Here is a 14352-nt window from a genome sequence, read left to right as displayed (position 1 = left end):
AAAGGTAAAGATAAAATTTATAAACAACAAAGTGACAACAAATAAATACCTATCAACAAGTGAACCTAGGGGCTTTAGTAAAACTTCCTGGTTTTTGCTGTATAAAATAAACTCGCTGTATCGACTCTGGGTCCTTGTCTCTCCATCAGAGGACAGTGGTCCCACCCAGTCCCAGCTTTCCCTACTGTAACACACACACACACACACACACACACACACACACAACAAACATACAAAAAATAAGTGAACCTAAAAATTAAGTCAGAATAAACTGGTGAATATAATAGAAGCAGGGGCATAGAAAGGGAGTGGACTGACAATTCTTGGGGGGAAGGGGGTGTGGGGGGTGCGGGAAGAGATTGGACAAAAATCTTACACCTATGGATGAGGACAGTGGCAGGGGGTAAGGGCATGGGGTGGGGTGGGAACCAGGTGGAGGGGAGCTATGGGGGAAAAAAGAGGAACATCTGAACAATAAAGATTAATAAAAAAACATGAAAAAAACCCCAAAGGGACTCTAGTACAGGGAAAAGCTGTATGCAAAGCAGGCAGGAGAAAATACACTGAAGAATGGGGGAAATAGAGATGATTCTACTTTTGAGCACTAAGGTTAGTGTAGAATTGACATGTACATAATATAAGTACATAAATGATGCTACGTTAAACTGTTTTACTGAAATCTATTCAAAAAGTAACAGAATAGGATAAAATGTTTCTTGGCATTAACTAGCATTAATAAAGTCAAACTGTGCCCTGACCGGTTTGGCTCAGTGGATGGAGCTTCGGCCTGTGGACTCAAGGGTCCTGGGTTCGATTCCGGTCGGGGGCATGTGCCTTGGTTGCGGGCACATCCCCAGTGGGGGGCGTGTGGGAGGCGGCTGATCGATGTTTCTCTCTCATCAATGTTTCGGACTCTCTATCCCTCTCCCTTCCTCTCTGTAAAAAATCAATAAAAAATATTAAAAAAAAAAAGTCAAACTGTATTCAGGACAAGAATGTCGTTTTCACTCCTAAATTGGAAAGGCAGCCTTCAAAAGACATGAAAAGATAAAACCACAATTCCTCTTGGCTACTCAACAGCCAAATCATTCTGATGTTACTTCTTTTCTTTTTTAAAAAATATGTTTTTATTGACTTCAGAGAGAGGGAGGGAGGGAGAGATAGAAACATCAACGATGAGAGAGAATCATCGATCGACTGCCTCCTGCACGTTCCCTACTGGGAATCAAGCCCACAACCAGGAATGGAACTGTGACCTCCTGGTTCATGGGTTGACACTCAACCACTGAGCAATACCGGCTAGGCTTATGTTCCTTAGTTTTATACCCATCGGAAATTTTTCTTACCTAATAAAAGACTTGGTTGGGCGGATTTCATAGACAATGGGGTCTTCCTGGTAACTGAAGCTGTCAATCACTTTGTTGGCCAAGTCAATTTTCAGTTTAACAGGAAACTCAGTTGGAGAGTTTTGGGCTGGGGTATAACATTCGAGAATGCTATCTGACACACTGTATAAAAATAAAGACACACACACACAAAATGAAGAAAATGAACTTTAGCTATTAAAGATACACATTTTTGAAAATTATATCCATAAAGCAAAAGGACATCATTCAATGACTCCTAAATAGGAATTTCCTGATGTGGTCTAGATAAAAGATCTTTCTAATGTAGGCCGTTTATATTTGACTAGATTCCAAATTTAGTCTTGTTTGAGCAAGCCTAAACGTCAAAATTTTAGGATTTTAAGTAATTACTAAGGTATCCTTTTGGTATTTGATTAAACTGTGCTATTTCAACCTTAAGAAGCAAAAATATAACTTCTCTACAAACCCAATTTCCCCCACGTTTCTCATCCCCCAAAGTGAGTTAGTCTAATTGTAAATCTTGATGGAAATGTTTATTTTATTTTATTGTCAATTACTGGAATCTCACAACTCATAGCATAGCTAGGATACTAAGATCAAACAGGAGAGAAGATGAATGGAAAGATAAAACTTAACAGTAGAATTAAACAATAAGGGAAAGGTAGAAAAACGAGCAAAAGGGAATAGAGGGAGTTGGGAAGGAAGGCGTTTTATCAGTAGGAGAGTGAATGATAAGTACCTTGGATTTTTCCCATAAAAAAGAATAATTTTTTTCTTGAATTGTTAGATGTAGATATTAATCCTACATGACCAATGCAACAAAAAACAGATTTACAACACCTTTTTAAAGTACAGGTTTTTCCACCAATTGAAACGTGTCTAGAATTCCCACTGTTAAGGTATTTTCCAGTTAAAGTAAGTAAAGTGCCACCAGTTTTAGGACCATAACTTGGGGAAATACTTGTTATTATAGGATCCTGATGAGAGATAAGAACAAAAAAGAAACAAAACTTGTTAATTTTATAACTCTAAACAGATTAAGTAACAATGAAATATCCTACTTCTTGAGAAAAGTCATAGACTTACCACGTAAGAAAATGTACTGTATTGCACTGTCCCTCGACCATTTGAAATAGTTATGGACATATTGAAATGCTCATTCATTGCAGGACCAACTGTGCATTTTAACCTGGGGGGGAAAAAAACACCCCGAAGAGTTTAATATGTTGCATGTCCAAAGGAGGCATTTTCTGGCTTGGCTGTTTTATATGAAGGGACATAAATGTGTGAGCTGACTATCCTGATTAGCAAGCAGAGTCATCAGCTCACACATTTGTTAAATCTCATCAATGCAGAATTCACCAATTTGTTCATAAAAATCTAAGTCTCATCCTATAAAATTATAGGCAAAATGTTTGGCATACTTAACAAATAGTATTTCAATAGCATAACAATGGCTAATGATAAATAAGCCAAATCTCTTCATTGAAGAATGCCAACAGGTACAGTTCTGTGATTACGTGTGTTTATTAAAGTTACTTAAAAAGTAATAAAATTGTGAAAGGTTTTCCATAGAATTATTTTTGAATAATCTCATAGTCCTGAAAGATTATAAATATAATTTGTTTTATTAAATAAGTTTTAAAGAAGATAATGAATTGTTTCACTTTTACAGGCCCTAATTTATAATGCAATGAATAAGAATTTACGAGGTAAATTTCCAGAATTATTTTGTTAGGTCATTAAGCTAAATAACTATGACATTAGTGGATATTTCAGTCTCAGTAAAATGAATAGATTGAGCCCTTTCTGTAATCCTGAAAGGAATTCTATTAGGTATAAAATAACCACTTGATAGACAAGGTTCAACCATAAGACTGTAAATTTTTGGTTGTTGCTATACAATAACTAAAAATTCTGAATTCTCCTACATTATGGGATTCAGATCTCATAGAAGGTACGTGTAGAAAAGAGCCAAACAAGCACAGGTCCTGGATCAGGAACGCTGAGCTTGAAGGCTTATAAATCACCTAGCACCATTTGAATGACCTTTTCTCAGTTTCAGGAGTCACCTTTATAAAATAGGAATGATACTGCTATCTCACAGGATTTGGAAGTGGCTAAATGAGATACACTCCTTACATTACAATGCTAATAAATGTCAGCTGAAGGTAAATTTAAACTCATCAGAAAGAGTCTCAAAAATGTGATTCAGCTATTCTACTACCGATGTTACAAAGTAAATTTAGAAGAGAGGGCACATATTGAGCTATTTACTGATTTTTATAGAAAGAGCCATTGGATACTATATTTGAAAACTTTAAAGATGGAGTGACTCCAACCAACCAGTGCTTTTAAATCTACTCAGACAATTTCTGAAGAGTTGTTACAAAACCGGCTGAAAACTCCCAAATGCTGGATTCTTCTTTTTTCCATCTAGATAATGTCAACTTTCTCCCTCATTAATTCTGGTAGAAAATAGATAAAACAACAACAAGAACAACAACAACAAACAAATCCAAAAGGGATGTGATAGACCAAGACTCCTAAGAGATAAATTTTTAGGGACATTTTTTACAGGCATTCACTCAAAAACAAAACCTGTTTTCCAACCACACACCAGCAAAGTATTTTAAGATCCTTACATATTTGTTGTACTCTCACTTAGGGTCAAGGTACAGCTCTCATTTCCAAGGAGAATTCTGGTTTTCTTTACATCAAATTTACTATTCTTCCTGAATCCAAAGTCCCAGCCACAGATGGTCAGCGTTGTCCCTCCTTCCAGAGGGGCACTAGTTGGGAAAACCTACAAGAACAACATAGAACTTAAAAACCCCAGTATATTATCTTTCATATGCGTGGAAAACAAAATACATTGGCTCAAATAGTCTGAAATTCTTGCATTTTCCCACTACCTAAAACATTTAATTTTAATTAAAGAAATAATGGTCAGCCTGCCTGGCATGGCTCAGTGGTTGAGTGTCGACCTATGAACCAGGACGTCACGGTTCAATTCCCGGGACACATGCTGGGGTTGTGGGCTGGGTCCCCTTTGGGGGAGATGCAGGAGGTGGCTGATCGGTGATTCTCTCTCATCATTCATGTTTCTATCTCTCTCTCCCTCTCCCTTCCTCTCTGAAATCAATAAAAATATATTTTAAAAAATGATGACAAACTTCAGAGTATCTGAACATTAAAACTATCTGACATGCTGCTCTGGTTGGTGTGCCTCAGTTGGTTGGAGCTTCATCCCATGCACCAAAAAGGTGGTGGTTTTGACTCCCTGTCAGGGCATATACCTAGGAGGCAGCCGGTTGATGTTTCTCCCTCACATTGATCTCTCTCTCTCTCTCTCTCTCTCTCTCTCTCTGTCTCTCTCTTTCTCTCTCTCAAATGAATGGAAACAGGTCCTCAGGTGAGGATTAAAGAAACCCCCCAAAACAAAAGAACAAGTTGTTTTCAGGCAATCCAGAGCAGGGACAGAGAGCAGACTCAGCCTGGGTGGGAATGAAGGGCTTCTTGGGCTACTCTGAAATGAATTCGTCTTCTAGGAAACCTCGGGGCTAAAGAAGACATACTTTGGACCCAGTCTTTTATGCTTAGAACTCTGATTATTACTCCTTCAGGGGCCTCTATGAAACTGCTCAAAACGCCTTCATGAGCCCTAGAAGCCAAGCTCCAACATATGCCTGGCCTGTGTGCTACACTCTGGTTGCTATGATATTCCCCACCCAGAGAAGAAAGGCACACAGTAAAAATATCTCTTTTGATATTCGTGTTTTCAGTTGCATTCAGCAGCTTTCATAATATCAAACACATAGGTGGTATTCAATACATATCTCCCATTTATTTATATATCATCTACTATGTGCCAGGTAACAATGTATGAATAAGTGAATCTATTTCTTTTACTTGTTAATTCACATTTATTATTGGTTTGCAACTTTTCTATTTATACCAGTTGGTTAGTTGATAAACTCAGCCTTTAAAAGTGATGTGATATTTAACACATTCAATATATTATTTGTATTAGAAAAAGATGAAAACAGAACTGGAGAGAGCCCCAAATGCGATCTGTATTGTAGTAATGTTTCTAATGAACTCTCTTGGCATTATTTTACATCTCATTGCTAGGACTGTTCCTGCCCTATTGTTCAATGTTTAATAAATAATAGGTTCATTTTATTCTTTCAGGTGTGTGAAAAGTAAAGTTAAATTTATTAATAAGTACATTTACCACATGACCGAGCAATCCCTCTTCTGTGTATGTATCTGAAAAACTCTAAAATATTTATTTCCAAAGATTTTGCACCCCTATGTTCACTGCAGTGGCCAAGACATGGAGACAATCCAAGTGTTCTTTGATAAAGGACTGGATAAAGAAGATGTGGTACATATATGAGTGAATGCTACTCAGTCATAAGAAAAAGATGAAATACTGCCATTTGTGACAACATGGATACACCTTGAGAATATTATGCTAAGTGAAATCAGTCAAAGCTAAGAGCCATATGCTTTTACTCATATGTGGGATATAAAAACTGAAACTCATAGACACAGACAACAGTATAGTGGTTACCAGAGAGAAGGGGTGGGGAGGTTATTAAAGGGTAAAGTGGGCCAAATATATGGTGAGGAAAAATGATTTGACTTTGGATGCGGGCAAACAATGCAATATATACATCATGTATCATAGAAATGTATACTTGAAACCTATGTGATCTTATTAAGCAATGTCACCCCAATAAATGACTAAGAAATTTTTGATTCCTATAACACACACACACACACACACACACACACACACACACACCCCAAAAAAACCTCTGGCAACTATAACATAAGATAGCATTAGGCTCTTAGGAAGTCTATAAGATAATGGTTCTTAGACTAAAACTATTAAAAACAAAACAAATTTCCAAGTTAAAAATAAGCTTCTCCTCAGCAGTTTTGTGACAATTGAGAAAGGAAATGCTCTTTCGGGGGGTCATATTGTAAATTGTGCTGTAAAGTACAATAGTGGGAAAACAGCACCGCTACGGAGACAACTCAGACCGGTGTTTGTTTAAGGCCAGTTAGTGAAAATCTGAAAGTGATTCTTCACAACTTACAAGGGCTTTTAGCAAAATCAAATTTGCAAAGGTTCCTATCCTTCCCACATAATAATTGCAAACCATATTCTTAACTTACCTTGTTTACTAACGCCCTTTAAAGTTTTAGCTTAATGCTGTTATGGTAGCTATTTTATCCATTAAGCCCATGCATGACACAGTTGTGCCTCTCTTGAAAACTTACTTGTCCACGTCTAGCCAAATGAGAACTGCTAGAAAAAAGCGATCTGTCTATTATTATGTTAGAAATCTAGCGGGAGAGACTACGGCACCTAACCCTCCGGGACTTTCTTCAGCCTGAGGCGGCCACACAGCTGCTGCTCCCTCTTAATGAGGCGTCCCCATGAAAAACAGCTGCCAAGGCCCGGCCCCCCTGCGGGATCCCCCCTTTCTATGTAAAAACTGAAGTCTGTCACTCTCCATACATCATGACTTTCTATATAAGGCAAAGGAGTTGGGTGATGATTGGAGAAAAACCACCGAGAGGTGTTCAAATGGTGCAGCAGAACTGGATATTATAAAAACTTGGCTAGACCATCAGGTTTTGAAAGACCAGCTCTGCTTAGCTTCTCTCGCCAGGCTGAAATACTAGAGGGGGCATCCGAGGCTTTTCCCTAGCTCCTGGTGTAATGTTCACTCTTCCAGGGGAAAGGAAGGAAGCAGTATTGGGCTACACACCCCTGGACAGAATCAACAATGGGTTGGCAAACTCTGAGTTCTCCTGAAGGGCACAGAATCTCTGTGGGAAGGAAATGAGTGTCCAGCATAAAGCCACAGGGGCCGGGGCTCCCACCTGCCTGAACAGGGGAAAAACAGCTACAAAAGGAGCTAGCCTCCTTTCACAGGTGAAAATGATTCCAACGATCATGTTTTCAAAACCCACCAAGGTAATACACGAGAAAGCTAGAAACAATAATAAAAAACCCTTGGAAAATTAAAAATTGCCATGTATCAGTAATGTAAGCTATGAACAATAAGGGAAACCAGGTGAGGGGTATATAGGAAAACAACAACCACAACAACCTTTGGGAAGTTATACTTCGTCTCTTCAATAGGAAAAAAGTCACAACTATATTGGTGGCAGTGTATTAACTGCATGTCCCTTGCCCCTGTAAGATATTGCTGTTGCTTCTTATCTGAGTCTTCTGATCAATTAATAAACCATTTTATTGTCTCACTGGGATTGAATTCAATCCTACAAGCTATGACAATTTTATCCTGATAAATTCAGAATATATTGGAAAGTGCTCTTCCTTTTCTAAAGCACTTCACGCTGCTTTTTAAGTACAAGATCAGACAATAAGTCAGAAACAAAATAATGGGCTTTCAAGTCTGAAAACTGTCACATGTGGAACTGCCAAGAATTTCAGCCATTGAACATCATGTACCTTGAAAAGCAAGTTAATTTACATTTATTGGAAAGTGAAATCCTATACGTTAGCTGGGTTTTGTGCCTCTAGAATTTAAGACAGATAAGAAAAAGATGAATAATCTGTCTTATTTTGGTTGCAGTCAGAATGTTGAATGTCACGCTCTAGGGCAGCATGAAATCTTCCTAACAGCTATGAACCGAAAGGGATTTATGGGCTCAGCTGCACTCCTTTCCTTCTAACCATACAGCTGAAGCCGCACTGACTCATGCATGAGGCAGAATTGCCAACTAGAGTGTTGGAAAAGGAAAGGTGAGAGAGGAGGTAGCCTCACACATTAGGAGAGATTTTTCTGGTTCCAGAAAATTCTAAAATGTTTGCTCTGTTTTTAACCATTTTAATATGGCTTTCATGATGAATAAAAGGAAGCACATTGGGCAAAATTAAGTGTTTCACGTATACAGGTTTTCAACCTGCTCTTTATTTAAAACAGCAGCATGGCTATTTTTGAAATAAAATTGTTATGATTTAACTGTGTGCGCGCGCACACACACACACACACACACACACACACACACCACACTGCTCATATCTCTTTCATGGAATAGCTGAGCTCAGTTTTCTAGTGTCTCAAATTGCCAAGGCTGTGTGTTTAAAAAAAAGTATAAAATTACATGTAGTTTTAAAAGTATATTAAAGAACAACAAAAAAGCATACATAAACACTACAGTATAGATAGTTTTTTCTCTATCTTCTAGTTTATTCTCTGGCTGGTCAAACTAAGTTAATAATTGTGTCACACCCAACAGGAAATAATTTGGTTTAAAACTTAGTCACCCCGTACAAATTGTGTCCCAAACCATAACTAAATGAAAACAGCCATGCACTTGGGGGCAGTTCCTGTTCTGACTTGTACGCTTTGTTTACTTGGGCTTGAACCAGGCAACCGAAGCCTTTAACTTGAATCTTTCACAAGGACCACTTACTCAAGTCCAACTGTTCTTCATGCAGCAGAGAAAGTACACACTGAGTCCTCACCAGGGAAGTATTTTCAAGCAAAACGTGTTTAGATCAAGACATTTTTTAAAAGTGCCAGGGAGATTTTCAAAGTACCAAATATGTACTTAAGAAACGAAGGCAGCAGAGAGAGATGGTGGCTACAATGCCACAGCTGAGGTCCACCGCTAGAAGCTAAATTCTCGAGTAGGAGGCACTTTGATCTAGTTTGAGACTCTATCTCCCCAGTGGCTAAAATCGTGCCTGCTGTGTAGTATGTAGTATGCATTCAAATATTTTTGGAGTAAATTAAAGAAGGAAATGGCTGGCACAGTGTAGATTGTACTATAGTCAGCAGCTGCACACTTATGACTCTTCCAGGACCTTGGAGAGAAGGTGCACAGCCACCCATGGGAGTTTACTATCTTCTTGTCCTGGGAAGTAACCTCTAATCTCTCCTGTGATGAGACAAGGCCACCATCTCTGGAGTCAGACAGGAAGAAACCTGTCCTGTCTGCCCCAGAATGGCTGTGATCTCTAGCTTGCACGGCTCAGTGTAGGGTTGTGGGTTATGCCATGAGCAGATCTCTGTGTGTGGTAGAGGCTCATGTCTAGGCACCTGGCAGATAACGTAGGTGGTGAGGACTCAGAGAATGGGGGAGTCAGGAGGGAACAGGCCCCAGTGTGAGGAAATGGGGAGCTTATTTACATTGCACTAAGGGAGAGCAACTGCCCGAGGAGAAACCTATGCAGTGGGTGTGAAGCAAGCGCTTCAGGTACAGGACTCTGGGGATGTGCCCAAATGACACCCTAAAGAAAAAACGTGGGGCAGATGGTGCTTCGGCTGATGTCTCATAGCTCAGTGAGTCAACTGAGTTTTAGAATTTTTTTTCATTAGTGGGATGTGTGTTTATCAAAAAGCATACTGATAGCTGCCAGAGATTCCTACCTCATAGATTGTAGGATGACAGAGCTCTTGAGTCCATGTTCCGCTTGCGCATTCCTCCAATCGCGCACATTTGTCGTGGCACCAGCCACACTGCACGAAGGGAGGGGCAGAGAGGCACTGGCTGCAGGACTGGAAATGCTCACAGCCCAAGCCATTCAGTGGGATCTTGGTGATCTGCAAAGAAAAGTGATAGAAAGAGCTTCCAGAAAGTTCGTTTGTTTGTTAAACGAAAACTAAATATACCAAAAATACACATGTAAATATAATTTTACAGAGCCTACGAGAGGTAATACCTATGTGTGCAAATCATGTAATAATGATTATGTGACTAGAGTAAAAGAAATCAAATTCCTTTCTTCCCTCTCCTGCGGGCATGTATGTGATAGAAGTTACCCTGATGTCCAGTGAACACACACCAGCACTGACATGCAATGCTAAAGGTTCTAATTATTAGAGACGTTTTGCTTTGTGAGACAATGTTAAAGTAACAAGAGTATAATGAAGCATCTGGAAAGCACACTTGAGCCCCCAGGAAATTCTAAGTACGTTTACATATCATTCCGGCATCAAGATGCACCTCCTTCTCTCAGAGAAAAATGGGTTACTGTTTGGCATCAAATTCCAATATGCATTTTAGGATCCATCTGCCTGTACTAGAGTTCTTACCTTAGGACTGTAATACTGATTCAGTCGGCTTGTTTTTCTCATTGAGAAATACAGGAGAAAAGGAAAAGTATATATTATGAAGAGGATCTCCCTGAGCTGCTGTCTTCCCTAAAATAAAAATTTAACTTGACTTCACAAGATCTCTGAAATACTCGAGAGGTGAGTCCAAGACAAAGAGAGAAGTCAGAAAGGCCCTCCTGGCACTGGCAATACATACCCACTCAGGAAGGACGGCACTTACCCTCTTCCCCGTGACCACCAATGTGTAGCCGTTTTGGTCTAATGGGTGCTCCACAATCATTTCTGGAGACACGGGGTGGGAATCCAGGCGAAAATTCACATGAGGGGTTGACGATCCCGATCGAGAAACTACAACCTGAGAAACGAAACAGAAAACACCTTTATTCCAAGAAGCTCAGTTTACATATAAGTGGGAAATGTGGATGGTAACGGTAATAATAGATTTGGAGAGCTTGTGGGTGTTCAAACTAAAGGGCCAATGGTTTATCTCATTGTAAATCAATCTGACATCTAATTTTCTGCCTTGAAGACAATTCATCTGAACCCCCAAGACAGTTTTCCTAGGACCTTTTAATGGTTTCTAGGGAAGGAAGTCTCCTAATCTGCCAGCACAGGCAGACAAATCCTCATGACTGCACTGGGGACTGGAGGAGCCCAAACTCTCCCCTGAACAGAAGACCTCACTTATGCTATGGGGTTTCTGGATTATTTTATTTTATTATTTTTTAAAATCTCTGTTGTTGAGAATATTACAGATGTCTACCTTTTTTCCACCCATTGCCTCCGTCTACCTGGTTCCTGCCCTGCCCCAGGCCTTCACGACCCTATTGTCTGTATTGTCATATACTAGTAAGATCTTTGGTTAATCTCCTCCCACCCCTATCCCCCACTTCCCACTTCCCTCAGAGATTCGTCAGTCTGTTCCATATTTCCATGCCTCTGATTCTATTTTATTCACCATTAGACTTCTTGTTCATTTATTTTGATTTTTTGATTCAATTGTTGATATGTATTTATTGCCATTTTATGGTTCATATTTTTTATGTACATCTTCCTCTTCTTAAAGAATACCCTTCAATATTTCATATAATACTGATTTGGTGGTGATAAACTCCTTTAGTTTTAGTAGGTTTTTTTTTTGTTTTTGTTTTTTTGTTTGCGAAGCTCTTCAATTCTAAATGATAGCTTGTCTGGGTAGAGTAATCTTGGTTGTAGGTCCTTGCTATTCATCACTTTGAATATTTCTTAAACTCCCTTCTAGCCTGCAAAGTTTCTGTTGAGAAATCAGCTGAGAATCGTATGGGCACATCCTTGTAGGTAACTAACTGTTTTTCTCTTGCTGCTTTTAAGATTCTCTCTTTGTCTTTAACCCTTGGCATTTCAATTATGATGTGTCTTGGTGTGGGTCTCTTTAGGTTCCTCTTGCTTGGGACTCTGTGCTTTCCTGGACTTGTAACTCTATTTTTTTCACCAGGTAGGGGAAGTTTTCTGTCACTATTTCTTCAAATAGGTTTTCAACATTTTGCTCTCTCTCTTCTCCTTCTAGCACTCCTATAATGTGAATATTGGTACACTTGAAGTTGTCCCAGAGACTCCTTACACTATCTTCATATTTTTGGGTTCTTTTTTCTTTTTGCTACTGTGATTGGGTGTTTTTTGCTTCCTCATATTCCAAATCATTGATTTGATTCTCAGAATCCTCTAATATACTCTTGACTCCCTGTGAATTATTCTTTATTTCAGTTAGTGTATGCTTAATTTCTGACTGATCCTTTTTCATGTCTTTGACATTCTCACTAAGATCCTTGAAAGTCTCACTAAGTCCCTTGAAGCTCCCATTAAGTCCCTTGAGTAATCTTATAACCATTGTCTTGAACTCTCTATCCAGTTGTTTGCTTGCTTCCATTTCTTTTATTTGTACCATGTTTCTTTTTCTCTGCATTTTAGTTGCTTCCCTGTATTTGTTTATATGTATTAGGTAGAGTGTTATGTCTCTTGGAATTGGTAGAGTGACCTTGTATAGTATGTGTCCTGTAGAACCCAGCCTCTCCAGTGACCTAAGCTGGGCATGCTAGGTGTGTCCCTGTATGGGCTGTGTGCACAGTCTTGTAGTTGAGCCTTGATTGTTGTTGCCATCACTGGGAGGATTGACCTTCAGGCTAATTGGCTGTGAGGACTAGCTGAGCCTAAAATGGAAGACCTGCTGTGCAGGAGACACCTCTATGGAGCAGGACTTGCTTCAGTAGGGCTTTGGTGCTCATTGAGTCTGCCCCTTGAATGTGTTGCTTGAGGATGTGTAGAGTTGTAATCTGGTATGTGCACCAGGTACACTGGCTCTGGGGCCTCCTGGAAGGTGCAAAGTTAGCCACTACTTGCAGCCACTTGGAAGGAGCTATAGAGAGATCTGCAGATGGCTGCTACTTGTATCGGGCTAGGAAGTGCCCAGGTGAGACCCAGCTGTGAAGCAAGGCAGGTGAGTCTTGGGCCTTTTATTGATAGTTTTGGGGTACAATGACACCAGCTGATGCTTGTTTGAAAGATTTTAGCAAAGTCTGAAGCCTGCACCAGGACAGACCATTCATATGGGAAAGCAGCTGCAAACAGCCTGGGTGTGGTTGCACTGGGGCAGAGTTTCAGGGAATCTCTAGGGCTATGTTGCGAACAGCATGGGCTATGTTGGTGGAGACTCAGATATGGCTGCCAGTCATCTCTGCCACGGGAGAAGTCCCAGTATAGGAACAATGACCCCTGTGAGCACCCTGATCTGGAGAAAGCTGCCCCCAAGTTCCTGCCTCAGATGCCAGCCAATCCAGTTTCTTCCCTTATATCCTTGGGTCCCCCAAAGCCTCCCAGCTGTAGTTCAGAGGGATCAAGGCTGAGTAAGTTTGTGCACAGGCCCTTTAAGAGGAATACCTGGGTCTCCAGCGGACTCCGTGTTACTCAGCCACAATCTCTGCTGGTTTTTACAGCCCCAAGTTACGGGGATGTCTCTTCCCAGCTCTGGAAACCTTGCTCCTCACAGGGCAGTTGGTATCTGAAGCTGTGATATCCCTCCCAATTAAAAATATGGCACACATGGGTGTCAGACCAGCCCATTCTGCGCCTCCACCCCTCCTGCCAGTTTCAGTGTGCTTTCTTCTTTACTTCTCTAGTTGTAGGACTTCTATTCAACCCCCTTTCAGGTGGTTCTGAATGATGGCTGTTCTGTATTTCAGTTGCAATTTTAAAGTAGTTGTGGGAGGTGGTGAGTACTGGCGTTTACCTACACTGTCATCTTGGTTCTTCCTCCTGGATTATTTTTTAATCTATCCTTCTGATCCTCCTGACCAGGCAGCTTCCCTTGACGTAACGGGAAGCATACTGGATGGGGATTCTGGAGACTTGGCTCTAGTTCCAGCTTTGCTACTTTTAAGCCATATTTATAGACCTTATGAGGTCAAAATAGGCCCTTAGCTACAGTGGGGCCTTGACTTACGAGTGTCCCAACTAACAAGTTTTTTGAGATACCAGCTGTCTCTCGGCCGATTTTTTGCATTGAGTTGATAGAGTAATTTGAGTTAACGAGCTCCTTAACGAGCTCGGTCTTGGAAAGAATTAAACTCGTAAGTCAATGCTCCACTGTACTTTGAAATGCCGTTGTTTTCATAAACCACTACAGGTCTAGTGCATGGATTTGTGCACCAGTGGGGTCCCTCGGCCTGGCCTATGGGGATTGGGCTGAAACCGGCTCTCTGACATCCCCTGAGGGGTCCCAGATTGTGAGGGGGTGCAGGCCAGGCTGAGGGACCCCACCGGTGCACGATTGGGGCCGGGGAGGAACTGCGGGAGGGCTCCAGGGCATGTCCGGCTGGTCTCGCTCAGTCCCGTTCGGC

At 40.6% G+C, this 14352-nt stretch overlaps 1 protein-coding gene across 2 annotated transcripts in view; it reads right to left on the bottom strand.

Annotated features, from left to right (window-relative positions):
- Positions 1-14352, bottom strand: part of MET (MET proto-oncogene, receptor tyrosine kinase) — a gene marked incomplete at its 5' end in the record, with an annotated part of 105072 nt that overhangs the window by 41640 nt on the left and 49080 nt on the right. For both annotated transcript variants that reach the window (XM_081102365.1, XM_081102366.1), the window contains 6 exons: positions 1347-1508; positions 2208-2344; positions 2454-2556; positions 4013-4173; positions 9794-9967; positions 10701-10835. In XM_081102365.1, the coding sequence (XP_080958491.1) occupies positions 1347-1508; positions 2208-2344; positions 2454-2556; positions 4013-4173; positions 9794-9967; positions 10701-10835 (872 nt within the window). The remainder of the gene's footprint in view (positions 1-1346; positions 1509-2207; positions 2345-2453; positions 2557-4012; positions 4174-9793; positions 9968-10700; positions 10836-14352) is intronic.

This window comes from Myotis nattereri, assembly GCF_964212035.1.
Source record: "Myotis nattereri genome assembly, chromosome: 11".
Classification (NCBI taxonomy): domain Eukaryota; kingdom Metazoa; phylum Chordata; class Mammalia; order Chiroptera; family Vespertilionidae; genus Myotis; species Myotis nattereri.
This window is presented reverse-complemented; position numbering and strand designations above follow the sequence as displayed.